Here is a 27590-nt window from a genome sequence, read left to right as displayed (position 1 = left end):
ATTAGACACATTTAAATATGTATTTCTCAGTATTTGCATTTTTTGAAACCTCAGTTTTTCGTACCTCAGACCAGATTTTCAAAAAGTTGTACCTTAGACAAATATTGTCCTATCCCAACAAACCATACATAATCAGAAAGCCTATTTATTTTTCAGATGATGTATAAAGTACATTTGCTGCAGTAGGAAAAGCCAATGTGGGCCTTTTTCTTAAATATTAAATTACATATGCCTCAAAAGATAAAAAATAATAAACACATGGTGGCTTTTGAATGGGTGAGACCACTATTTGTGAGCGCAGATGCTCAAGACTGGGACTGTAGAATGACCAAAACATTTCAAAAGTTGTGCAATCTAGTCGGTCAGCTGATTTGTTCTTTTATTCATTCATTTTCTTTTCGGCTTAGACCCTTTATTAATCAGGGGTCGCCACGGCAGAATGAACCACCAGCTTATCCTGCATATGTTTTAAGCAGTGGATGCCTTTCCAGCTGCAACCCATTACTGGAAAACATCCACACACACACTACAGACAATTTAACCTACTCAATTCCCCCTATACCACATGTCTTTGGAACCAGCGACCTTCTTGCTGTGAGGCGAACATGCTACCCACTGCGCTACCGCATCGCCTGATTTGTCCTTATATAATATAATATAATATAATATAATATAATATAATATAATATAATATAATATAATATAATATAATATAATATTCATTCAATCATTTTCTTTTCAGCTTAGTCCCTTTATCAATCTGGGATCGCCACAGCGGAATGAACTGCCAACTTATCCAGCATGTTTTTATGCATTGGATGCCTTTCCAGCTGCAACCCATCACTGGGAAACATCCATTTACACAAATACACTACGGACAATTTAGCTTAACCAATTCACCTATACCACATGTCTTTGGACTGTGGGGGAAACCGGAGCACCCGGAGGAAACCCACGCGAACGCAGGGAGAACATGCAAACTCCACACAGAAATGCCAACTGACCCAGCCGAAGCTCAAACCAGCGACCTTCTTGCTGTGAGGTGACAGCACTACCTACTGCACCACCTCATCACCCATAATATAATATAATATAATATAATATAATATAATATAATATAATATAATATAATATAATATAATATAATATAATATAGCAACTTAACAAAATAGTATCTGGCAAATGAACTAAACAGAAAATGCAAGAACAAGAATGTCATTACAAACCTACAGAAAACAAACGGCAGACTGACTCCACTGTTTATTATTTTCCCACCAGAGTTCCCCTGTGAAAAATGTTTCATTTGGTAGCGTTCTTACATACCACTCCTGCTTCTCGTCTCTGCAGTTGGCCTTTCTCACATTACAGGGTAATAAAAATACTTTTTTCCCCGTTGCACTATTCAGGGGCTTGGTATGGTTACTGTATACTTACATGGAAAAGTTTTGTCAGCCACAAAAGCATTTTAACTTTCTGATTGCGGTCTCTGTCTTTGATTATGTGCAGCGCAATGTGAGCATACAGTAAACATGCATTATGGTACGCACATGCTTGTATAATGGTCAGTGTGCACCTGCTATGTTTAAACTGCTTAAGTTATTTGTGCAAAATAACAATCATGCAATTTCAAAATCAAAAACCATAACAAGAAAAAAAACATCACTTTTCTTTTTTTTAAGTTTATGCTGCTGTATTATGTACTGTAAAATCTGACTTGAAGCACCAAGTAAGACAACTAAAACATTGCTGCAACCATAGCTAAATAGGTGGAAAAACGGAATAGTTTAAATATAAGCCTACAAGCCTTGAACTAGTTCTTTAGCTGTGACTGCAAATCCAGTCTGTCAGCAAAATGTGGTTATAGAGTGGAAAAGCCAAATTGGTTTAAGAAAACAACACAGCTTAAACTCACCTTAGCGACTGCTGTAAACTTCCTCGAATGGCAGAGAGCAAGATGAAAAGCAAAGAAACTAAGACGGAGTTCACCAAAGTCTCTGCATGCATGTTTAGATCCCCACCAGAAACCTGAAGTGAAGTGCCTTCAGGAATTTCCACTTTCCAAAACAGAGGGAGAACGGGCTGGCCAAATCTAGCTCCGACGTTTCAGAGGCCAACAGCGCACTCCATATGAATGCCTTTGATTAGCGGGGACTCTCTGTACAAAGGCAGCAGTAAGAGATAAAGTGCCAGAAAAGAAAACTTGGTCACTATAATTCAAAACAGTTGTTCATACAGATGATTGAAGGTTTAGCTTTCTGTATCTTAGCATTGGTGTCCTTTTCTCCTCTCTCACAGCTGGCTAAGAAAAAAGTTTTGTAACTTTAAAAGGGGTTATAATTATATGGACGTAGAACAGGAAATATTGATAAGATGCAGATGATTATTAAATAATTTGTAAAAGAGTATTTCAATGAGGTTTTCAACAATTTATAATGATTCAAATATCTATTGCAGAACACTCTTGATCTTAAAGTCACTTTTATTATTTATTTATTTATTTGTTTGTTTGTTTGTTTAACTACAAACATGTTGTTTTTTTTAAAAAAACCGTCTACTGTGCTGTAGTTCAATGTATGCGATCCTTTATATAAACCAACAAATCTACCTACAAACAAATATGGCCCACTTGAAGTAAAAATATTAAATAATATATTGACATAGTGGCTCAATGGGTAGCGCTGTCACCTCACAGCAAGTAGGTTGCTGGTTCGATCCTCGGCTGGGTCAGCTGGCATTTCTGTTTGGAGTTTGCATGTTCTACCCGTGTTGATGTGGGTTTCCTCAGGGTGCTCCGGTTTCCCCCACAGTCCAAAGACATGCGCTATAGGTGAATTGATTAAACTAAATTAACTGTAGTAGTATAGTGTATGTGTGTGAATGAGTGTGTCTGGATGTTTCCCCAGTGCTGGGTTGCAGATGGAAGGGCATCCGCAGTGTAAAAAATATGCAGGATAAATTGCCGGTTCATTCCGCTGTGGCAACCCCTGATGAATAAAGGGACTAAGCCGAAGAAAAATGAGTGAATGAATATTGTATTAAGCATAATAGACATATATATGCATCTTAATTACAATATTGCTTAACCATTTTATCTAAAATGGCAAATAGTGCAGGAGTCTTGGTTAATCACATTCCAGAAATATTTTATTTACTATCCCTTGCAGGTGGTATGATCTTTCCAATCTCATTCGAAATGTTGAATCCCTGATAATAGACAGATGAAAATTCTGAAAAAAGAAAATAAAACAAAAACTCTACACACCCTGTTTCTTTCATGCTTCCCTAATATAGCTTGTATTTATTCTAGGCTATGTTTAAAGGTTTTAATTACTAACATTTCTAAATTGTATCTGAATGCAACCTTTATGATGCAGACTGAGATTGCATCTCTCAGCAATGCAACGTCAGACACAATGCACTCAATGTGAGGGGTATGGTTAGTGGTGGGGCACCCATTAAAAAGCATTACATCTAGCTGAGATTGTACCTGCACCAGGTTTGCATTCAGACCGTTCTCAAATTTCCTGCTTATTTCCCACTTTTTTCTTCATCTATGTTTCTTCAGATAAAACCATTGACTAAAATAATAAATGTAAAGTTTAAATAAGTGTAAGTGTAAAGAAAATGTAATTTCATACAGTATTTACAATGTGCCAAGTCATATAACATCAGAAGTTAATTAAAACTGAATCATTTTATTCAAAGGATCTAATATTAATACAGATTAATGGTATTGTACACCATGAGGTTTTGTTTCCTCTTCAGTCTGTAGTTTATGCAAGAGATTTACATTATAATTGAATGCTTTGACAGATTTTCAAATGAACACACAGGCTGTGTCAGAAAGCTGTAAAATGCTAGAGTTGGAGGCAGGATTTCAGTTTGGGAAGGCATCAAGGCACATCCAAATTCAAATTGGGTTTAACTTCCTGTCTCCGGAGATACCTTCTCCTGGTCAGATTTTGAAAGCAGCAAGTGTCTTTTATTGCTGTGGAAACATATTTTATCTGTGGGAGCAATATTTGATCTAATTCATTTAAATATTCTAATGCTAGTGTAAGTCACACACCAAATTTTTAGATATTTCAGAAACTTTCAGAAATACATTTCGCCACCTTGGAATTATAAGGTTCTATCTCCATTCTGAATGACTTTGAGATATTAAGCGCCAAAGTTTTTGATTTCCATATAGCAAACAGTATGTGTGTAACATTTGTTTTTAAAATAATAACTCAAAAAATAACTCAAATAACTCAAAAAACATCCCATATAATGTAAATAAGTTGTCATTTAATTTTATATATATATATATATATATATATATATATATATATATATATATATATATATATATATATATATATATATATATATATATATATATACACACACACACACACACACATATATATATATATATATATATATATATATATATATATATATATATATATATATACATATATATATATATATATATATATATATATATATATATATATATATATATATATATATATATATATATATACATACATATATATATATATATACATATATATATATATATATATATATATTTTTTTTTTATTTATTTATTTTTATTTTTTTATTCAATGTTAACAAAACACAGAGGCTGAAAAAACTTATAATGAAACATCAATTCAAATATCCCACCCCTCTCCCCTGCGGTCTCTTGAAACTGGGGTATCCAATGAATAGTAGTTAACATAAAAACGAAAACAGAATAAGTATCAAATATCAATTATACAAAGCAAGGCAATCATTCTGGATCCTGATCATTTCTTAGTGCAATAAACAAGGAGATTTTGTCAGCAGCTGAAGTCCAGATCTTTAATCTATTCATTTGTACCAAGTTCACTCTCGCTGTGGATAACTCCAACATTATAATGTCCTGAAGTTGTATCAACCACTTGCACATGTCCAAATTATGTGGAGGCAGCCAATGTTGGGCTAGTACTTTTTAGCAGAAGTTAAGCCAGCCAGCCAGCTTTTTGTAGCTTGATAAGGTTCAACGAAAAAATCACCGCACAGTAATAGAACGGAAGGATTAACTGGTACAGGATATTCAATTATTTTGGATAAGATGACACAGACCTCATTCCGAAATCCAGATCCAAACTTCTGGTCGGGACATTTATCACAGAAAGGACTAAAGGAGGCATTGATACAATGTCTTTATAAGTTGCCACTTAATAGGAATTAGTCAATGACAAAATTGACAAAAATGTCAGATAGAACCTCATAGTTCTAAGGTGACGATGCCGGTTTATTTCTCTTTTGCCACATACCACATTTGACAGAAAATAAAAACTAAATGTTTTGAAAAATTTTAGAAATAAAAGCAGAAAAATTCAATACGCTTTAAAAAAAATCGAGCTTTAATCATATTACCTTAAATTTCCCAGCATTTGTGTACTGTTGATTGGTTCTGCTCAGACGTCATTTTATTTTTAAAGATTTTCATTCACAGTAATTGGAAAAATAAGAAAAAGTTACATTTCTTATTCAATTCTCCCGTAAACTAAAGAGCTTCCCAAGATTAACATTTGATATTGAGGTAATAGTGTAATCATATTTTCTATATAATTGCATTTACTCAGTTATTTTGGGCTCATCATGTACAGTACATGACCGAATTTCTTGCGCTAATAGTCAAATAAACCCTTTTTGCTGTAAATAAGTTAAATATAATGTAACTAAAACGCCCCCTTCTATTTTACACTTTATTGATGAACTTGCTATTATGGCTTAATCACTTAGTACTTTGTCAAATGATAAAGGTACTAAAGTAGTTATTTTTTTTCAGCGAATTTTGTACTTTGTCAGATGATAAAGGTACAAAAATAGTTACTTTTTTCAGCGAATTTTGTACTCTATAGCTATTGTATAAACTTAAAAATAAAATGTTTTACTTATTTTTATCTATTTATTTACTTACTTTTTTATTTTTAGCCAAAGCAACATGTCTGTAGCTTAAAGAAAAATCCTACCAAACCTTTAGGACAATTAGAGAATTCACATCAGACCAGAACGATTTAACAAAGGGACATTCCCAAAACAAATAAGCATCAGATTCAGAAGAAGACTCACAGAAAGAGCAAGAGATGCCAATGTCATTTTTTAATTTTTGTAAAAACTGTTAAACTGGAAAAAACCTGTGAATAATTAAAAAAGATATTTCTTTAATTTTATTTTATTTTTTTAAATTCTGCTGGATTGACCAAACATAACATACGACCATTTAATATAATCAAAAAGGTTGTTCTAATAAGAAATAAAAGAATGCAACAAGAGTAGAATCAGGACTAGGGGAACAAACAGTAATCAATGAAACATAGATTTCAGCGGAGATGGCCTTACAAATGATATTAAATTCTTTTTTAGATATGGGCAGAGTATAGCTCACAGTAAAATCAGAGTAAGTAAATAAATTACCATCACTGTCCATCACTCCTTTACTGAACCAATTATTAAAGAATATAAATTTGTCATTACCACATGTTGCTTTTTTCAATCTTTGTGTTTGCATAATGTTATAATTGTATTACTTCATGCTTGTTTATGCATGCACTCTCAGAAATAAAGGTACAAGAGCTGTCACTGGGATGGTACCTTTTTTTTTTTTAAATAATTGTACTTAAAGGGTCCATATTAATACCTCAAGATTACATAATAGTACCTTTAAAAATTTTAGGAACTAATATATACCTTTAAGGTACCAATACCCTCTAAGTATAAATATGTACCTTTCAAAAAGGTACTACCCCAGTGACAGCTATACCTTTTTTTTGAGTGTGTGTACTTTGTATATTTCTTTGACCAAAAAAAAAAAAAAAAGCTGTTAAGTGGGTACTTTAACACCTGATACACCATTGTGTTCACATGCTTAACATCTATGACTGTGATTGGCTAGATACCGGTACTGTTCAACAGAACAAAGAAGTGCATAAAAGATTGGAAACACTTGAGAGTAAAAATTAAGTATATTTCTTTTTTTGAGGTGGACTATTCTTTTAAATCGCATCTTTGGATACGAGCATCAAGTGATGCTCATTATAGACAGGCACTGCGGACGCGCAGACTTTGAAAGTAACAGTTTCAATATGAGCACAAACACAAAACATGCCGCCCTGTTGTAACTGATGGATGCTCATAGTTTATGCTGGAGCCGATCGAAATGATTAAATGCTAAATCACGTAACCAGTTAAACAGTGCGGAACAGAACTATTTATGAAATAGAATAAAATAACAATTGCACTAAATATGACTAAATAGCTGAATAAAAATGAGTTTAGAATCATCAATTAAAAGCGAATTTGTATAATTAAAGTCATTTAAAACGTGACAGTGCCGATATCCTTGATATTTAGGGGAAAAAAAAACTTTTGTCATAACAGTTAAATTCATATAGATTATATAATGAATAAGTATAAAGAGTTTGTTTATTTATTCTTATTAGTATTCTGGTGACTTCATTTAGTTTAAGCACTATTATTGCTAATTTTCCGGTCTTATTTAAATAACAATTATTCTTCCGATTATAATTGTAAAGTTGTTACATTTAATTAAGGGCAAAATCGGAAGGATTACAATGGTGCTTTCTAAAATAATAAATATTTTTAAAATAATTAAATCAAATAAACATCATCTTTTGTCATTTGCGTATATTCATTATAATGATGACAGTTTTGTTTAAACCAGTGCTGATAATACACATCTAAAGGCCTGCGGGATCTCATCCTGCGCGCTGTGCTGTAATGGGTCACGCGCGTCCGATGCGCATCTGTCGCGCGGCTGCTGTGACTGAAGCTCGAGCTCAATGCAACGAGTCATGGACTACACGGCGCATTAAAGGACATACTTCAAGAACCGGTAAGTCACGCGGCGTTTTTTGCTGTCGTTTCGACATATGAACGCGATTAAAGTGTCATATAAGAGACGTATTTAGTTGTATCCGTCTTGTTTGCATGTCTACCAGGAAGTGTATTGCTCCGACTGCGCAGCTAAAAGGCCTTTGTTCGAAAATACAGCGCTGTCACAGATTGAAACCCATTTTTGTTATGCTTGTGATAAATTTAGGCACTAATGCGAGCAGTGTCATCATCGACATGCCTTTATGTCTTATGTAATTCGTGTGTTTTTGTGAAAGAGCTTGTTTAGCCGGAGCTAAAGCAGCAGCCCTGCTCTCATCTGTTGTCATGGTAACGCTGCAGCAGCAGGAGGAATCTCCCTGTATGATGCTCATGTATTATGGCTGATGTCACTGTGTTCCGGTGTGCCAGTTATACTGCCATCATCTCGAGTCAGTTTGTTTAGCATGTTTTAGTTTTATAATCATTGAAGAAGGGTGGTTTTGACGGTAGCCAGCTAAAATGGAGGTCTAGTAATGAATAGCTGTGTAGGTAAGCAGAGGGTGTTTAATCGCATAGTCATACGGCGTTATTTGGATCAGCCCTAGATTAATGATAGTGATTTTGAGGATTTTGGAAAGTGTCTAGGTGGATGATGGCAAAAATGCAGGGCTGAAAAAGACTAAATGTGAAAAGGAAGCAGATAGAGAAAAATAAATACTTTATTGATTTAATTTTAGGGATTCCCCTTAGGGATTTACAGCAACCAGTGCCATAAACAACATTTGCTCCCTGGGATTGATTTTCAGGGAGTTTTGTTTTTACAAGTGTAAAATGTAAGCAAGACATCTAAGCACAACAGATGATTTGCCTTGAATACATTTTTAATAATTTTACTGTATCTCTGTGTTAGATTCTAAAATGACAGGCTTTTTTTATTGTAATTGCTGTTGTAAGGTTTCAGAGTTGTTGGGAATGTTGTTTCAGTCTTAGTTTTTCAGAACTTTAGGTTTATTCATTAATTTATTTTCCTTCAACCTAGTCCCTGATTTATCAGAGGTCGCCACAGTGGAATGAACCATCTCCTTTAGGTTTAGCCAATGTTACTTATATGTTTACCATGATTTATAGAAGATGCTCACTATCAAAATGCCATTGAGTGTAACAACAAATTAAAAACCAACTACTCAGACCTGTGGAGAATAATAATAATAATGATTTGTTTAGTAAAAGGGTAGTAAAAGGTACTACCCATTCGTCAGCAAGACATTTTTAAAATGAAAATTAAATACGCTAAGTTATATTACTTTTTTATGTAAGTACATGTCAGAATTAGAGTTGTATGCATATAATATATATATTGCGATATAAATGCAATTTCCCCAGATGACTTGATCGATTGGGTTGATTGTGAAGGGGAGAGCATCTGCATAAAATACCATTTAAAAATGATAAGCATAGTTAAATACAATAGACAAAAGGAGCAAATAAACTATGATTTATGATTTTCTAAGGAGTCAAACAGTCTTCAGAAGCAGAAATTAAATAATCACTGTATAATAATAATAAAAATAACACTATACCGTTTTAATTAAGTACAAATGTACAATTAACCTTTAAGCTACAAAAGTTTAATTTATTTTTTCCCAAATAAACATAAAAACACATGCAAATAATAAACTTTCAGTCTAAGGTTAAATTTATTTCAGGTTTACATTTATTTACTTACATCTGCATTTGCATTTATCTGATTGTCTGTTTCACTGCGGTTTTTGATGTTACACATATTAGTGTATAGTCCATCAGCTGTTTCAGTTTCTGTCAGATTTGTGTTTTTGATTGTTTGGCGCCATCTTCTGTTTGAATAATGTACAAGTTAGCATATACTCCATCAGGTTAAAGTTTGAAATTACTGCACATTGTTTTGAATTTTTATGGGTTTATCACCTATAATTTGCATAAGACGGTGGAGGTTACAGACAGGAACATATAGGGAGCAGAGAGAGGGGAAGGGTCGGCAAAAAACTAGGGATGCTCCAAACAGGTTTTTTGCAGCCTATTCTGAGTACCGATTCCTTGTCATGGTGATCAGCTGATACCGAACACCGATTCTGATGCTTTAAGCTTTATAATGCATTAGGCACATTTTCCCTCAAAGTATGACACTTAAGTGGAGATCTCCCCTTATCAAAGAGAATAAATGAAGAATGTTCCATATAATCCTTTATACAGTACATGTCTCCTTTAACCGTTTTTTGTGGACATGGTCAGAAGCAGCTTTACAGAAAATAAAATATAAAATAGTCAAAAACACAGAACTTTCAGTGTTTATATTTGTAAAAAAGCCTAAATACATGCAAGACCATTCCAATATTTTGCTCTCCAACGAGCACATCTGTGACTGCAGCTCCTCCGAACAGCCTCACAGCAATTCGATCACTCGAATAGAGGTACAGAAATGTGCACTTGAGATATCTTTACTGTACTATTCATCTAACCTAACAAATATAAAGCTTAGAACATTACTGTGCCTCTCATAATCTGTTCTCTTGCCAATTCACTCTCATCTCCATGATTACCATGGTATTTTATCTTTTTTAAAACAACTACGATCGGTTCATGAGATCGTCCAGAATGGCGAGTATCGATCGAGTCAAAAAATGTGAGACCGATCTCCAGCCAATCGGTCAGAGCGTCCCTACAAAAAACGTTTAGCGGGGAATCGAACTCAGGTCGCAGTGAGCACCATGGTGCTATCTGTCAGTGCACTTAAATACTAGGTTATTGGCGTGACCTCCACAATGTTGCTAACTGTAATGTCTGGTCAACTATAATCCCTGGGATGTGACTATTGCGGACTCGCACATTTAGAATATCGATGAAGAAACGATTTATTTTGCAGCCCTATAGTCAGAATATTTTTCTTTTTACATAAACACTAAATTCTGAAACATTAACTGTATGTAGTCAATACCTTTATATGTAATCTTTATTTACACAAAAGATATTTCAATCATTAACATACTTTACTTACAATTATTATACTTTCTTTGTATATAATATTTAGGGGACATCACGGTGGTGCAGTGGGTAGCACAATCACCTCACAGCAAAAAAGTTGCTGATTCGAGCCTTGGTCATTTCTGTGTGGAGTTTGCATGTTTTCCCTGTGTTCACGTGGGTTTCCTCTGGGGGCTCCGCTTTCCCCCATTAGTCCAAAGAAATGCGCTATAGGTTAATTGGAAAAGCTTAATTAGTCGTAATATATGAATGAGTGTGTATGGGTGTTTTCCAGTGATGGGTTGCAGCTGGAAGGGGATCTGCCACGTAAAACATATGCTGGATAAGTTGGTGGTTCATTCCGCTGTGGTGATCCCTGACTAATAAAGGGACTAAGACGACAAGAAAATGAATGAATTAATTAATATTTAGTAATTCGGTTAGGATGGCAAAATTGGAAGTTTCGTCTTTGACTCTTATACATTTGATGCATTTAGTTGATTTAGCTAAACATAAGTGATAGCTCCTCAGAGAAATGTTACTTTTATTTAATTTTGAGTTTTTAGAATGTTTGTAGTTCCAAACAAATGCAATGAAAATATCAAGTTAGACTTAGTATTCAGTCTGATTAGATGTGCTGTGTTTTCTGCTCTATGTTTTGTAACAGAGGCCTTTGTAGGAATAATTATCCTTCTCTTTACAATGTAATCAAAAACGTAAACTGCTTTTGTGACAAGCGAGCCTAAAAACTCTCGACAACAGCCACCATTAAAGCGTTTGGTGATTGCATCCTGCCTTTAAGCAAATAGTCCTTTCTGAAAAAGTGAAACTAATTGTAGTCTTCTGCAACTTACTCCTACATTACTGCACTTATACCATGTAATTTTGTTTTCACTTGTCTTCAAACCGCTATCTGTCAACATATGCTAACTGTAGCAATTACTTTGCAAATTGCCTGTGACTACATAGAAGCTGTTGTAGGCAGACCAGTTTGTTCTTGACATAAATGTAAGAACTATTAAGATGCAGCTTTCTTTTGTAGACTTGTATCTTATATTTTTTATTACTGGCAAACAGGAATCACGTTATAAATCTTGCTATTGTTTCCAGCTGACCTTGGAATGACCTTGAGGTTGTGTATTTTATGCTACATCTGACTTTGAAATGTTTACCGAGTCCACAAAAGCTCTTCATCATGTTGTATGATGTTTGACGCAAGAAGGCCTGCCTGACCTTACTGGACATGACAGTTGGTTGATGTGGATTTGTTGCTTTTGTGTTGATATCACATGTAAAGGTCAGGCTTTCAGCTGTTGTGCGATGCAGCTTTCATTGGCCGGACTCTTTTCATAAACAAGCATTAAAGGCTAATGGTGTTCTTGCAGGACAGGCCTCAACTCAACAGGCCCCCATCAGCTGTCTTTCGTACTGAATTCAGTTCCTGTCTATGCCGGGGATGAATGCACCAATGAGGAGCCTGACCGTGAGTAACCTGGTCCCACGATCCCATCCGTCCATGACTCCGCCACTCAGTGTTGCATATATGCCTTGTCTGACGTGGTGGACATTATTTGTCGATATAATTGTACCCGTTAGGTACACCATATGCCATGTTGACTAACTGTTGTGTGTTATTTACAGGGTATGCCTGATCGCATGTTATGTGCAGTGCTGGAGCAATTTCAGCTTTACTTTTCCCGTTGGTATGTGCGCTTTGTTTCAGTGAGTGTGTGATATCCATGTTTTTTTAATTATTGTCTTCGGTTAGAGTGGCTCTAGTGCCAGTAGTCTGTCGTCTGTTTTGCGTTGAAGATCCAGTGTGATCTTTGCACAAGGTAAGTCCGTATTTCTGTGTAGTCGACAGTCTGTGTTTTATGTACATCATACGCTTGATTGTGTTTAACGGTGGCTGTGCAACACTACAACACATATTGTCTGGTACCATACAAAGCTCTGTGTCCTCATATCGTTTGTACAGCCACAATGAACACACAGCTCAAATCTGTTTGCATGATACTGTTACTAGATGTTTCTGTGACACGATGCTTCTTCTGAGGTGTTTTATTTTCATTCCATTCAATTAGCGTCAAGGTTTTGCTAAAGTAAATTGCTTATCTTCTTTTAATATTTCATTCTGTAATTGAATTGCTCCAAACACATATTAAACAGAGGTAGCATTCAATAAGCAATAAACCTAACTGCTACAAACAGGATTTGAGCTCTGGCTGATGCGTGGTTCAAGTTAGCATTTGTGGTGGATGTGCTTTTGTCTTTCAGATCCACTCTCTCTATAGCACAGCGAGCCCAAGCATGCTGAAGAGGAAGCAGAGCTCGCGGGTCGAGGCCCAGCCTATGACTGACTTTGGGCCAGACGAAACACTGACAGACAGTGCTGACATTCTTTGGATCAATAAACCAGTATGTGTAACCTTACCATTCAGCTGTATAATATTTGTTAAATAGCTGTTATTTCTGTCCAAGCTTTTAATAATCAAAATATCCATATTTACAATTACAATGGGTGACACTTCAAAATGACCATTAACGCCCATATGGCATCATATATGTATAATTTTAATTGTAAAGCTTTTTCAATCTGACAACAATTTAAACAAATCTATTAAAAATATATATATTTCCAGATCTTTAAGTCTTTATGGGTTTTAAAGGCCCTGTGAAGTGCTTTGAAATGTGCCTTTTTATTCGATGTTTGACAATCTCTACCAAAACACGAGAGGATGGGGCGTAGTATAGCTAATCCCCCTTTTTTTTAAAAAAAAAGGTAAATAGCATTTTGTTCTGCCGGTGAGAGGGGTTGAGCTCAAGTGCATCAAATGAAAAGCAAATGAGAAGTGTCTTGAAGGGTGTGGGGCATGTCAGATCCTAGAAAGCAGTTGATCGGTTATGATTTCATGAGAAACTGTAGTATGAAGTGACGAGAATAAAACCGTTGATCCATTTAGGCCGAAGTGACAAACACTACAAGCTTGACATGTTTATATCAGTTTTAAACTGTATCTCCTAAACATGAATTTTGTCACTGTTTTGTAGCACACTAGCTTGTAGATATCTTAAACAAACAATACTGATACTAACGTCTAAATACTTTATTTTAATTTCATGGGACTTTTAATAATTTCATCTAAAATCCACAAAGCAAATTCTATGGTGTTCTTCAGTCAAAAATTGCTAACTGAATTCTGTCTTTATTTTTGCCTCAAAGAAATCATAATTAAATTATAATTAAAATCATAATTGATGGTTTCTAACCACTATAGGGAAATAGCTAGGAGAATAAGAAGTAAATGTAATCTTAACATCTAAACACTCCCTTTAATCCCAGGTAAAAAAAAATAAAAAATCTTGTCATTTAGAAGTGGGGTTAACCCCACTAAGGGATGCCATTTTGATTTTGCTTTGTTGGTTCATAAATACCTCAGGCATATTACGTTTTTAACTTCTTGATCAGACACTGTGATAGTTATGTAAATAGTAGTACTAATAGCTCTGTTAGTAATGAAACAAAAGGTGCATCCCAAATCGCATACCTGTGCACTATTCTATGCCATTTTGTAGTATAAATAGTGTGTGTAGTGCATTCATGCTGAAATATTCTTTTTATTTCAAAAAGAAAAAGTGCACTTTAAATACCCGGATGATGCCCTTATTCAACCGTTAAAAAAAGTGTGAAATGATGGACGCTTCATGTGCTCAACAGTCGGAGCTTTGCTCATGTAGCGGAAGGGGCAGAGGAGCTTTATTTTTTTTTTTGGATTCTGGGAGCAAAATTCTCCTGCAAGATCATACCAACTGCCGATAGTGAATGCAGTTATACTTATGGCAGGTATTAGCTGGTACTTTGGTCACTTTTTTCACTTAATTTGGCAACCGTCAAACGTAATCTGGGACACGGTTTGAATTTCCACTTAGTAAAAACCCATTAGTGTTCAATTTGGGATGACACTACATACATATACTATGATGTTGAGTGTGTAAGTGCATAAGTACATAGTGCAAAGTGTGCCACTTGGGACGATTCCATCTTGTGGTCAAATGTGGAAATTCTTTTGCCGCACAAACTCTAAGTGCATTATGGGTGTGACTGTAACTAGCCTTTAAGTGTACATCAGTTGTAAACTTGCGCCACTCCAAAACTGAACTTACCTACACCTGACCCAGGGCATGTAGAACACAAGTGTGAACAGTGTGAAAAACCAGAACATGAAATCCCACAGTCAATAGTTAACCAGAATAAATTATGAGCAATGTGAAATTTGTGGCAAGAAAACCCAGCATTCTATTTACCGCTGTTTAGTTTGATCTAGAGTCAATTGTTTCATGATTGAAATTTGCCTTTTGCTATCCTACTATACACACATAGCATTAGCATTATAAAATTGATATTGAGTTTGAGTGAGGGCAGTACACAAATCACATTCAAACCTATTTAGGGCCTTTTTTAGTCTACTTAGGATGGTGAAGGTAAGCTAATTCCTTTCCTTCGGACTATTTCCTATTCCCTAAATAATTTACTGTGAACAGACATGTTTTTTAACTACCTGCTTAGTTAGGACAAGGTGCAAAGCTGAAATCATGTGCCACACTCTAAAACAGATTGTGTTCTTTGTTCTCAGTGGGTTCACTCTCTCCTGCGGGCCTGTGCCATAATCAGTGTTATTTCGGTTTGTATGAATACACCTAAGACCTTTGAGCACTACCCTCCCCTACAGTATGTCACCTTCGCCCTGGACACACTGCTGATGTTCCTGTACACCGCAGAGATGATCGCCAAAATGCATATCAGGGGCATCATCAAGGTAACACACTCAATCAGCGTTGTCACAATTTATAACGGAAATAAAATGAGGGGAGAAAAAAAAAGACTGTGTCCTTTGGACATGCTGTTGAAACAGGCAAGCGGTTAAATAATGTGTGGGCTGTTTAACTGGTGAATCAAGAATAACAACTGCATGGAGACATTGAATCACTGAATGGTTCACTTCCTGTACTATTATATATATATTCCTGTAATAGTGAAGAGATAATTTTGTTCAGTTACTACTTTATCTTCGCTCTCGGCAAGGAAAGCAGTAAGGTTCATGTAGAAGATAGAGTAATTTGTTCTTCTAGCTCCGAGATCTTATGAGGACAGGGTGATTAACCTTGCAGCAATTATATGCTAAGTTAACACATGCAATTGAATTTTATTGAAGGAGAGTAACGCACAGCATTTTTATATTAGTGCCAGTGACCTGAACTCACTTAATTAGGCCAGTGCATTTGTTTTAGATTTCCATTTGTATGCAGTGCTTGTTATGATGTGAGAAAATCAGACTTGTTGTTTTCTGTATCACTGTTAGTGGGCATATTTTCGGTCATTAGGTGTATTCTGGAAGCGGAGACAGCATTTCGAACAGTTGCTAATGCAGTAATCTAAGCACTGATGTAGATGTAAATGAATCATAATTTGTTGTGTATTAGGGCATCGATTTTCATCATTAAATGTCTCATCACATTCTTTGGCGTAAACAATATTCCAAATTCAGTCTCTGCCAGTTGCCATTTAATAAACCCGGATTTTTACACCTTTTTTAAGCTGTCTATTTAATAAAGCATGTTTGTGGCTAATACTAATAAAGTGGGAGAGCTGAGAACTGAGGCTCTGGTGATTTCTGGACAAATGTCTTGGGTGAACAGGTGATTTAGTCACTGAAGTTGAATCGTTTTTTCCATCAATAAAAGTCCACTGGAGTGTGAAGACAGTCTGCACTCAAACAAACCTGAGCACGTCACACTTCTGATGTCATTTCCTGTGCCCCAGCTGCATTTGTCAATAGGTTGTTAACATGACAGAGCCTGCGGTGTTCATGCTGTGTGACATGCTGCAGTCTATTTAAAACTGCTCATTTATAACCTCACGTTTAGTTCAAGAAAGTGTGGAACGTTTGTGCTTTTAAACATAAGCATACATGCTACAGTATACCATCATTAACTAATTGGGTTTGGTTGGATTTTTGAGTGTTTCTAAAAATATTTTCTGAAATTGTAGCCGCTATTTCTTTGGTTCTCAGAGTTTTATGATCATTCATTCTGATATTCCGATTTGTTGCATAATGTATGTTTTTATATAAAAACATATATTAATATTATATAACATAATATGTTGGAAACAGTTTTACTATTTCTGCTTAGTATTTTTTTTAAACCATGATGTGTGTTTTTTACAGGATAATGTGATGAATTGACATCTCAAAAGAGCACATCAGTGCATTTTTGTAACATTTAAAAAAGCTTTATTGTTGTTTCTTAAACCAAACATTTTATTTATTTTTTTAAATATCTTTCTTTGTTTTTTTACTTTCAAATACACTGACTTACAAATTCCAATTTACAAACATTTACACAACAATTGACAATAAACAATACCATATACAAACACTACATAAGAGTGTAAAATATTTAAAGATATGTACAATAAGTCAATTATAACAAAAAAGAGAAGAAAATATAAAAAAAATACTTTAAAAAAAAGGACACAAAATAATGATCTTGAGTTTATATCTAAGTTAGTTCTGTCGAATGTATGTCTTTAAAATAATTTATAAAAGGTAACTTGTCAGATTTCACAAAATTTGTCTCCTTTTTTTTTTACTGAGAATCCGATTTTATCCAATTGCAAATGTTTTATTATTTCCGTCATTAGATGTACATACAGTTGAAGTCAGAATTATTAGCCGCCCTGAATTTATTGGTCCCCCCTGTTTATTTTTCCCCCAATTTCTGTTTAATGGAGAGCAGATTTTTTAACAAATTTCTAAACATAATAGTTTTAATAACTCATTTCTAATAACTGATTTATTTTATCTTTGCCATGATGACAGTAAATAATATTTACTAAACATTTTTCAAGACACTTTTATACAGCTTAAAGTGACATTTAAAGGCTTAACTAGGTTAATAAGGTTAACTAGGCAGGTTAGAGTAATTAGGCAAGTTATTGTATAATGATGGTTTGTTCTGTAGACTATTGAAAAAAATAGTAAAAAAAAAAATATCAGACATACTGGAAATATTTTTGAAATATTTAAATAAAAAAGTTTAAATGGGGTTTAATGATTATGATTTCAACTATATATATATATATATATATATATATATATATATATATATATATATATATATATATATATATATATATATATATATATATATATATATATATATATATATATATATATACCTGCTTTTTTTGTCTATACAATTAACAATTCCTTCTTTAATCCAGTCAGTAAATAGTGTATTTTTAGATGAGGCAGTAAATAAATGATTTTTTTTTTGTCATAGGGCATTGGAGGGTGCCAGCTTGCCAGCCAAAAAAAAAAAAAAAAAACAGATATGGGACCAAATATTGAGAGAATGTGAAACTACTGGATTTTTTAACAGATCGGAATGTACAGTGGGTAAAGGAGAAAATAGTTAAAAGTGAGGAAAAATAACAGCTTGCCCCTAAAACCAAACATTTTAAATCATAAAAGTCTAAAGTAAACTAGTGAAACCCTGTAAGAAACCAATTGCAATTTCTAAAACATACATTTCTATAAGTATAAATTTTGGTGGTCATCTCTTTCTGAAATATGAAAGACTTCGAGTCTCTGTCTTTGTTATTAACAGTTATTCACTATTTACCTGCTGCTAACTAGAGACATAGTTTGGTATTTCTCATCACCTGTATTTTTGTGGCTCGCGCTTAGGGTGCACATTATTAGGCAATGTCTGGCAGGATAAATACCCTTAAGTACTCGCACGTCTGTTTGCAAAATTTGGCTGGCTTTGTTGTTAACAGCTGCCACAATCTTTCATTAGACCTGTGGAGCAGCTGCCACTCACCTGTGGACTTTCATTTACAGCTTGTCTTATCACCTGCTTCTGTTTCCAGGGAGAAAACTCCTATGTTAAAGACCGCTGGTGCATGTTTGATGGCTTCATGGTGGTCTTCCTCTGGGTCTCTCTTGTGCTTCAGGTGAGGAAACTGTCTTCAGTGTTAGTTCCAAAGTTAATTGTTTCTTTTAATTTAAGAGAGTATTTCAAGCTCCAGAGGTAGCTCCACTCATCCACCTATTCCTTTGAATTGTTTAAAGGTGTTTGAAATAGCGGAGCTCGTGGACCAAATGTCACCCTGGGGAATGTTACGCATACCGAGGGCCCTTATTATGATCCGAGTCTTCCGAATCTATTTCCGATTTGAATTGCCACGTAGCCGGATAACCAACATTCTCAAGTAAGAGCTCCGTGAGCACAAAGAATGTTAGAAATGTCGACTTTTTTCATTTTAGCCACTTAATATTCATTTTCTTTCAGGCGCTCAGGGGAGCAGATCTGGAGTGTGACCATATTTTTGCTATTCTTCCTTCTTCTTTATGGAATCCTGGGGGTTCAGATGTTTGGCACATTCAATCATCATTGCGTCACCAATGAAACAGAAAAAGAGTAAGTCAATTTTGTTACTAGTACTTTCTTTAAACATAATAAAATTATTTATCTTAAGGCCACATTGTACTTCAAGCTGAAGTACGAAACTGAAGAATGAACTGGTGAGATGTTTAAGTGCAGGCTAAAACAAAGTTCAAGATTTTTAAACAGCTTGCCACATTTCTGTTTCCTGAAAAGAAGTATAGCGAAGAGGGCTGCCTGATATGCTGACATTTTTAAAATCCTCAGTCTGCACTAGTTTTTCATTTGCCTTAGCTTGTTCTGGCCATTAAAGGGTTAGTTCACCCAAAAATAAAAGTTCTGTTAATTACTGACCCTCATGTTGGTCCAATCCCTTGAAATCTTTGTTCATCTTAAGTACACAAATTAAGATATTTTGGGTTAAATTCAAGAGCTCCCTTATCCTCCATACATAGCAACAAGAGCCAAAGTAATTGTCAAACCATTCTATGTGGCTTCAGTGATTCAACTGCAAATATATGAAGTTCCAAGAACATATTTGTGTGCCAAAAAACTGTACAAGCAACTTTGTAAAATATAGGGCCTTATCATACACCCGGCGCAATAAGGCGCAAGACGTATTTCCATTAAAACATAATGTGACAGGTTACTTGGAAGAAAAAAAAAATCTATATTTGATAGGTGTTTTACACAAGTTTTTCTGCACATTTAAATACCCATTATTGGTCCTTGCGGCTATATTTATATGGTCACACTTTACAATAAGGTTCATTAGTTAATGTTAATTAATGCATTTACTAACATGAACAAACAATGATAAATACATTTACTACTGTATTTGTTCATGTTAGTAAACGTTAGTTAATGAAAATACAGTTGTTCATTGTTAGTTCATGTTAACTCATGGTGCATTAACTAATGTTAACAGGCATGGACTTGGATGTTAATAATGCATTAGTAAATGTTCAATTATGATTAATAAATGCTGTACATGTGTTGTTTATAATTAGTTCATGTTAGTAAATGCATTAACTAATGAACCTTATTGTAAAGTGTTACCATTTATATATATGATGGTGCTGTCAAAATTAGTGCGTTAACGCATGCGATTAATTTGAAATAATTAACGCATTAAAAAAAATTACACAATTAACGCAGCCCATTGGTTCTTTTCTTTATTGACATTGGGCTGACCCAATCACAAACTTCCATGTTGGGCTCTGTGTAGTGTGCAACGTAGGTCTGTATTTGTCAAAATAGTCGAGAGTCACGCCTGTTTCTCACTCACGGGATAGCAGAAGCCCAGAGCAGGCATTTGCCTTTTGCGTCTGCACTCTGCAGCATGCAGCGGTGCACGGATCAATATATTTCTGTCTATTTTATCTAGTTACCTATCTGTCCATATAAATTTACTTTTGTTTTGTTTTTACTTTTAATCTGCCACACGGCTTGCGGCAACTTTCTCATATGCTGTTTCCTTAACGTGCAAGTCTTTGTTTTTCAAATTATTACAAAGTATAACGAATGTCTGCTTCTCGAGCTCTATGAGGAGTGTCATTCGTATATTTTAAGATGCACTCGGTCAGAAGACAATCGCATGAGATATCATGACATTGTGTTTTTGATCGTCAGCATGATGTAGGCTTATATTGACAATAATATTTGTACAATATGGGTATTAAAATGATATTTATACATGACCAAACTAGTGTGCAACTTAAACAACATTTTTTAACTTTTAGTTTTGTAGTTCGGGCCCAAACAAATATTTGTTGATTGATTGACAATGTAAAATATTTTAGCTACGTTTGATGTTTCATTGTTGAGTTAAAATTTTTTTAAGGGTCTCAGATACATTTTATTTATTATTTATTTTTATTTTATTAATTAACATTGACTAAAATGTTATTAAATGTTATTAATTAACATAAATTAAAAATTTAAGTTTTTAATTTGTCAACTCTCATTTTTTCTATAAATGGCTTTTGTGTTTTTATAGAGTGGGAGTTGGTAAACATATTCAAGGGCGTGCACAGATGGGGAGCATTTTGATTGATGTAAGGGGCCGCTCTGGCCCAAAATGCCAGGGCCAACTTTTTGTCCCAGTCCAGCCCTGCAATGAGTACAATTGTTTGTATTCAATACTTTATTATGATTATTATTATTAGAATTTTCCATGTCTGCAATGCCAGTATTTTGGCATTTTTTTGCAGCCCACTTAGAATCCAACTTGGAAATCAACGTTTCTTTATTGGCATTGATTGTTTTGAAATTCAAATGGCATTAACATGACTGAGTTTTTATTTCTCTAATAAATATGGCTGTCAAGCCAGGATCTTGATGGTTTATTATGGGTATGTTGATTACATGAAGAAATCTGTGTTACAAGTTAAACAAAAATTCTAATAAACAATTATATTTTGAATTTAAATAGTTTTTGTCTTGCATTTACATTAATTTTATATTCGAATAGCCAAAATTACAAGTTACAGACTTTTAAATGTGATTCATCACGATTAATTTTTAAAAAAGTGTGATTAATTAGTAATTTTTTTTTAAATCAATTGACAGTATGTATATGTATATATATGTATGTATACATGTGTGTGTGTGTGTGTGTGTGTGTGTGTGTGTGTGTGTGTGTGTGTGTGTGTGTGTGTGTGTGTGTGTGTGTGTGTGTGTATGCAACTAATAGATGTGGCTCTGGTTCCCTGTCTTCTTTGAATAGAGATCTTCTTCATATCCTCTGCGTAGTGTGTCGAGGTCAGACATCCATGAGTAAAAGCATAGAGCAGACTATTGTATGTTGTGCTTTGTTACTAAATATGACATGACTCTAGCTAATTGCAGAGCGTATACAAACTTATTCACATTGTTATTGTCAGATACCTTATTAACTGCAGTATTCACTCCTCTGTCATTTTACTTGTGTGTTTGTTTTGTTGTTTAGCGGAAAACATGCAGCATGTACAGTATTACATATTTATTTAAACATCACTCTCAGCATCATGGGCAGCATTGGATTGTACACACACAACGTACCACTGTCCAGGTATTTTGCAAACAAGATCTTTGCTGTGAATATATCAGAGCATTTAGATTTAATTGAATAACTCAAGAAGTCAGGAACTTATCTCAGTGTGGTGAGTTTTATCACACTCCTTGTGGTTTATTATCCCTAGGATGAATCAGGGGATTTAACATTATGCTGCAGTTTTTCCTGGCATCGGCGTGAGATAAGAAGTATGCGTCTGTTGCTGTACACCTCCCACACACATCTGTTCTCTGCAATATAAATCCCATCAGCAGCTGTAAATGGTATTAATAACAGATCATCATTTTCATCAGGTGATGTCACGGCCCTATAAACACAGAAAAATAGCCACATTTATAAGATGTGTTTATCTGAATTTCTCAATTCACACAGAGGCGCTTGATAATTCAACTGCATGTCTAAAAATGAACGGTAAATCTAGCTGGAACACTCGCTAGCATCCTAACTTGAAGCCGTGACGAAAGCAGGGTTGAGCGCAGTCTTAATGCCATGAGTGAATGGAGCTGTGGAGGTGGTTCTCTTTTAAAACACAGGCCTATTTAATATTCCCTTGCAGATGAGTGGCGTGTCAGAGCCGGCTTTAAAACAAAGAACCTAAACCATCAGCAACAGAGGAGTGTGCTGAGCACTAATCACTATAATTAACATTTCCTGTGTTGCCTGGGCGTCATGCACATGCTCGCCTTTTTTTTTCAGCAGACTGGCCTCAATCCGTCTACATGCATAAGAGAAAAGAGTTCTTTGTAACACTTTAGTTTGTCACAATTCACACTATCAACTACTTGATTATTACTTGCCTATTAAATATTCTGTTTCAGTTGGAAGTACTGTACACCAACATACTGAAATTAAAGTTTTAGCAACTTTCGGTTCATCTTATAATGATCTTATTGTAAATCTCTAGCAATTTTACCAAATACCTTAACCCAACTACTGTTTTGTCTTATGTAAAAGTACTTGGATAGTCAGTCTTGGGTTATGTGCATAGTTAAAGGTGCAATAGGTGATTGTCTTTAGAGACATTTTTTGTTGTGCTGGTTGAAAGTCTCTTCACATTCCGAAAGTAATAATTAAAGTAAATGATCTAAATGTATTTATATGTACTTTTATATTCTAGGTAAGGCATAAGACTAAAAAATGGTTTGTCCGGGGACAATTCCTATAATTCTGATAAGAAGCTCAAACTGTCTGTCAACAAATGCAGATTTGTACTTCTTCGCAGCTATTCACGCAGATCCACCTTTTGCGCATGCATGCGCACCTGCACGGAGAGAGAGAGAGAGAGAGAAAGAGAGAGAGAAGCAAATGCTGAATCAAAACCTTTTAAAATCCTAAAGCAATACTGGAGTTACTTTTCCATGCTGGAGGAAGGATGACACCATGGCTGAAGTATTTCTTTTAGAAGGGTAATGTTCTGTTTTGAAACTCTTAGGGCTTGTTTGCTAGTTTCAGCTTGGCGCAAGAGTCGTTTTGACGTTTTGCGCCATGCTGTTTAAATAGCAAATGCATTTGCGCTCTTATGTGCGCCCATAGGCCTTCTGGTCTAAAAAGGAAGGGGTGTTGAGGCGCATTGCTGGTGCATTGCTATTTTGAGAAACTATAATAGATTTTTCAATAGACCGGCTTTGTCCAGCACAGAGAGCGTTAGTTGTGTGCCTCGCTTACACACTGCTTAATACACACAAGATGTAGAGCAATACGCAAATATCTTTACAAATTAAAAATAATTAAGATATTAAGGAGATACATAGGATATAATAAAGATATATATGATATAAATGTAAAGGATAAAAAAAATATTACTAAACATATTATTTTCTAGCCTACATAAATTTAAAAACTACTGCCTTCATGCCTTCTTCATCTCGGGAGGCATTTTCAGTTCATTTATAACAATTTGCTTTTGTATGATGTTATTATAATTAGCAGTATTATTTATTGTATCTATATTTATATTTGTTTTATTAAACTTAGACCATATGGGGCATAGCAGGTGTATTTGGAAATAACTCAGTTTTTTGACCAGACTTCGTTATCATTGTTCATTTATTCATTTGCTGAAAATTAGAACTGAATTTAGAAATAGTTTTGAAACAAATCTTTGCGCTTAACAAAGGAAATTAGTTATTTATAGGCTAATTGATGTCTGTGCGTACAAGGTTACCCTTTCCATGAGAGCAAAAGTGAAAGTAGATAATGAGAGGCCTTATGTCTCATTTTCGCACTGCAGATGCTCTGTTTAACTGTTTTCTTCCTAGTGAATTGCTCAGTTTTTCCTCTTACAAAGTCGTTATGTAAATAGCAAATGCGCAATGGCGCAACGCAACTGGCTCTTAAAGGGAATAAGAGATGAGACTCTGATTGGTTTATTCTCAAAACACTCCTATAACTCATTAAGAAAATAAGCTCAACTCTTTTAGACCATGTGCCATGGCGCAAAGCGGATTTTTCCGTCCTTATATTAGCAAAAGTGGATTCTGACACGCCCTGAATGCATTTGCGCCCTGCGCTTTGCACTTTGCGAATGGATCGTCAACATAAAGCCCTTAGTCACTCAAAGCTTATGTAAAGTTTGTTGTTTTAAGAATGGGTTATATGCACAGAAGTGTTGTTAAGCCACTGAAATCTTCAGATGAAAGATTGATGTAAATATTTTCAATTTCTTAAGGAACATTTTACAGCATAAATAATGTAGATTTTTTTTCTTAGTTTAACAAGAAAACCTAAGTAAATAACACTATTCCGCCTAGCTTGCTTTACTGAGGTGAAGTTGGTTTTATTTTCACATTGGTTCATTTTTGAATAATGACAATCTGTAACGCGCTCCCTACGTTGTTTACCACGCTACTTTGAATATTTAGTCTAAAATGGCATGCAAGTATGGCCTGCCCGCTGGCCAACCACTAAGCACTAAGTAGTCACTTTAGGACAAAGCACATGGGAGAGTGAGACCAGCGGTCTTTGATTGCAAAAAAAAATCTATCTACACAACTGAAAACGTGCTAGATATAATACATTTTTTTTCAGAACTGTAGTATTACAAAGTACTTAAAAGTTTTCTAACTAGGGAATGACATGATCTAGTGGGTTTCCGTCATCTTTGATGTACGCGTTTGAGATTTCAGGAGGTTTTGGATGGCAGTGGAGGAACTGTGTTTCAAAAATATAGGCAGATCACCTATTGCACCTAGTAGTTTAGTTTGATTATCTCTTCGGTATGTTAGTTATGTATAGATAACTCTTATAAGATAGCTCTTACATCCAGTGTAGTGTTTATGATTATGTTTATTTATGTAGTATCATGGTTCTGCAAGACATGACATTTTCATTCCACTATGTCCACACATGTAGCGGAATTACAATAAAACTCAACTTGATTTGATTATTAATCCAAATTAGTCCAAATTAAATCAGAATTTACCCTTTTTAATCGTTAATCCACAGAAATAAAAGTTGTTTTTTTGTGGTCTTTCTTCTCTGTTGACATCAACTTGAGGGTTGCCCCTTATTTCCTTAAGCTTGCTATAATGGAATAATGTGCAAAAAGAAAACCTAACCCACTACTTAATATTTGGTTTCAGTTGGAAGTACATCAACATATTGAAATGAAAGCCTCAGCATTGTTCGGTTCACGCAGATTTTAGGATTTTAACAGTTTTTAGTACTTATAAAGTATAAGCTTGTAATCCTATCCAAAACCTAAACCCAACTACTACTAACTATTAATAAGAAGCAAATTAGTAGTTTATTGAGCTAATAGTCTTAGTTATTGGTTTGTTGATAGCGAGAATTGTTGATTAAAATAAAGTGATTCCAAGATTTTATATTTTGATATACAGTACCTCAACCCTACACTGACATCCAATATATTATCATTCAAAAAGGGGTTGACGATATGAAACAAGCATTCTCTGCCATATAAATATGTCAGGATTTGCACCATGCAAGTGGAAGTGCATTTCAGAAAAAGTCAGTGTTGATTATCTTACAAAACTACAGTACGTGTCCTTGGCAAAGTGTTGCTGTTTGAATCACGCAGGGATTGCGAGGGAGTTTACCAGACTTGTGCCTATTGGGAATTCATTTTTAGATTTGATGTCACGACGATTTATTTTTCAGGTGCTTAAATATGGATGAGAACAGGCCTCGTGACCTTGCCAATCACAAACTGTGACCTTGTTTAGAAAATGCCCCACATTTTTTCTAGCAATTACAGACATAAACAACAGCATGTTAAGACAGGTTATCAATATATCAGGCTCAGTTTCTGTCATTTTATTACCATTTAAGTGAACAATATTTACTAATAACACAAATGTTTATGGTATTTATCAAAAGGCATGTCCATTTTCAAATAAAATGGATATTAGATGATGTTATTAGTATCTTTAGGCTTGTGTTATCAGTTTCTTCACAGGCATGATCTCCTTGGCGGATTATTTATCACTGTATAATTAAAGCTATTTTGATCCACCGCTGTGCCTCTGATTGGCCTTTGTGATACTGCAATCAATGATCCCTACTCATTTCGGAGTCCTTAATAAACAATTTGAAAGTATGTCTGGCGAGCCAATTTGAAAGCATTAATTTTCATTAGGGACATCAAGAGCCTCCTGAAGTAACACCTGTGGCCCAAGCTAAAGCTGCCTGGGGTGCTCGAATAGATATGATTTGGTCTTTCAGGGACATTAAGATTATAATAATGCAAGCATAAAAATATGGCTGTCAGTGCTATTTAAGGTGCCATTTTGTTTATACATGTATATTGAATGTCTGAGAGAATGATGAGAACATTTGAATTTTTGGGCGAACTATCACTTTAACTGTTGCTATGGTAACAAACATTACAAAGAGAAAAGATTTAAAAATCTTTTTTCCATTTGTTTTGCAGTGTATTTAATAGCCCTTAAAGGCTATTACCTATAATAAAAATAATTTTTTGGAAACTGTTTGAACAGAACTGTGTGTAGGTATAGTGTGTCCACAGTCAAACTGGCTTATATAAAGACAATAAGTCACTTTTTTTAACTTCCTGACATCCAATTCCCTCCCATTTTGAGGCCCACCCCAACGTGATTTCAGCCGCATATTAACATGTCTCTATAGTAATGCGTATAATCAGGCCCGGCCCTAACCAATTTGGCGCCTAGGCAAGATTTCAGGTGGCGCCCCGTCACATCGCAGTAAATTCCACTGCTAGTGTAAAGTC

The 27590-nt window shown here is 34.8% G+C and overlaps 2 protein-coding genes across 13 annotated transcripts in view; one reads left to right on the top strand and one right to left on the bottom strand.

Annotated features, from left to right (window-relative positions):
- The window catches only part of itgbl1 (integrin, beta-like 1), a 58139-nt gene extending 56107 nt beyond the window's left edge, over positions 1-2032 (bottom strand). The window contains 1 exon segment of the mRNA NM_001024072.1: positions 1913-2032. Coding sequence (NP_001019243.1) covers positions 1913-2004 — 92 coding nt within the window. The 5' untranslated portion in view covers positions 2005-2032.
- nalcn (sodium leak channel, non-selective) overlaps positions 1-27590 on the top strand; it is a 192014-nt gene that overhangs the window by 25736 nt on the left and 138688 nt on the right. For 4 of the 12 annotated variants that reach the window (XR_012384932.1, XM_073911845.1, XM_005167698.6 and 1 more), the window contains exons 1-8: positions 7790-7897; positions 12266-12358; positions 12517-12578; positions 13153-13293; positions 15510-15692; positions 18812-18895; positions 19014-19153; positions 19234-19362. Coding sequence is in view for 9 of the 12 variants with exons in the window: in XM_073911845.1 (XP_073767946.1) it covers positions 12537-12578; positions 13153-13293; positions 15510-15692; positions 18812-18895; positions 19014-19153; positions 19234-19362 (719 nt within the window). In the remaining 3 variants the exon portion in view is untranslated. Of the gene's footprint in view, positions 1-7726; positions 7898-12260; positions 12359-12516; positions 12579-13152; positions 13294-15509; positions 15693-18811; positions 18896-19013; positions 19154-19233; positions 19363-27590 lie in introns of those variants that run through there. The other 8 variants (XR_012384933.1, XR_012384934.1, XM_009304739.4 and 5 more) reach the window with 5 other exon arrangements.

Source organism: Danio rerio, chromosome 9, assembly GCF_049306965.1.
Source record: "Danio rerio strain Tuebingen ecotype United States chromosome 9, GRCz12tu, whole genome shotgun sequence".
Taxonomy (NCBI): domain Eukaryota; kingdom Metazoa; phylum Chordata; class Actinopteri; order Cypriniformes; family Danionidae; genus Danio; species Danio rerio.
This window is presented reverse-complemented; position numbering and strand designations above follow the sequence as displayed.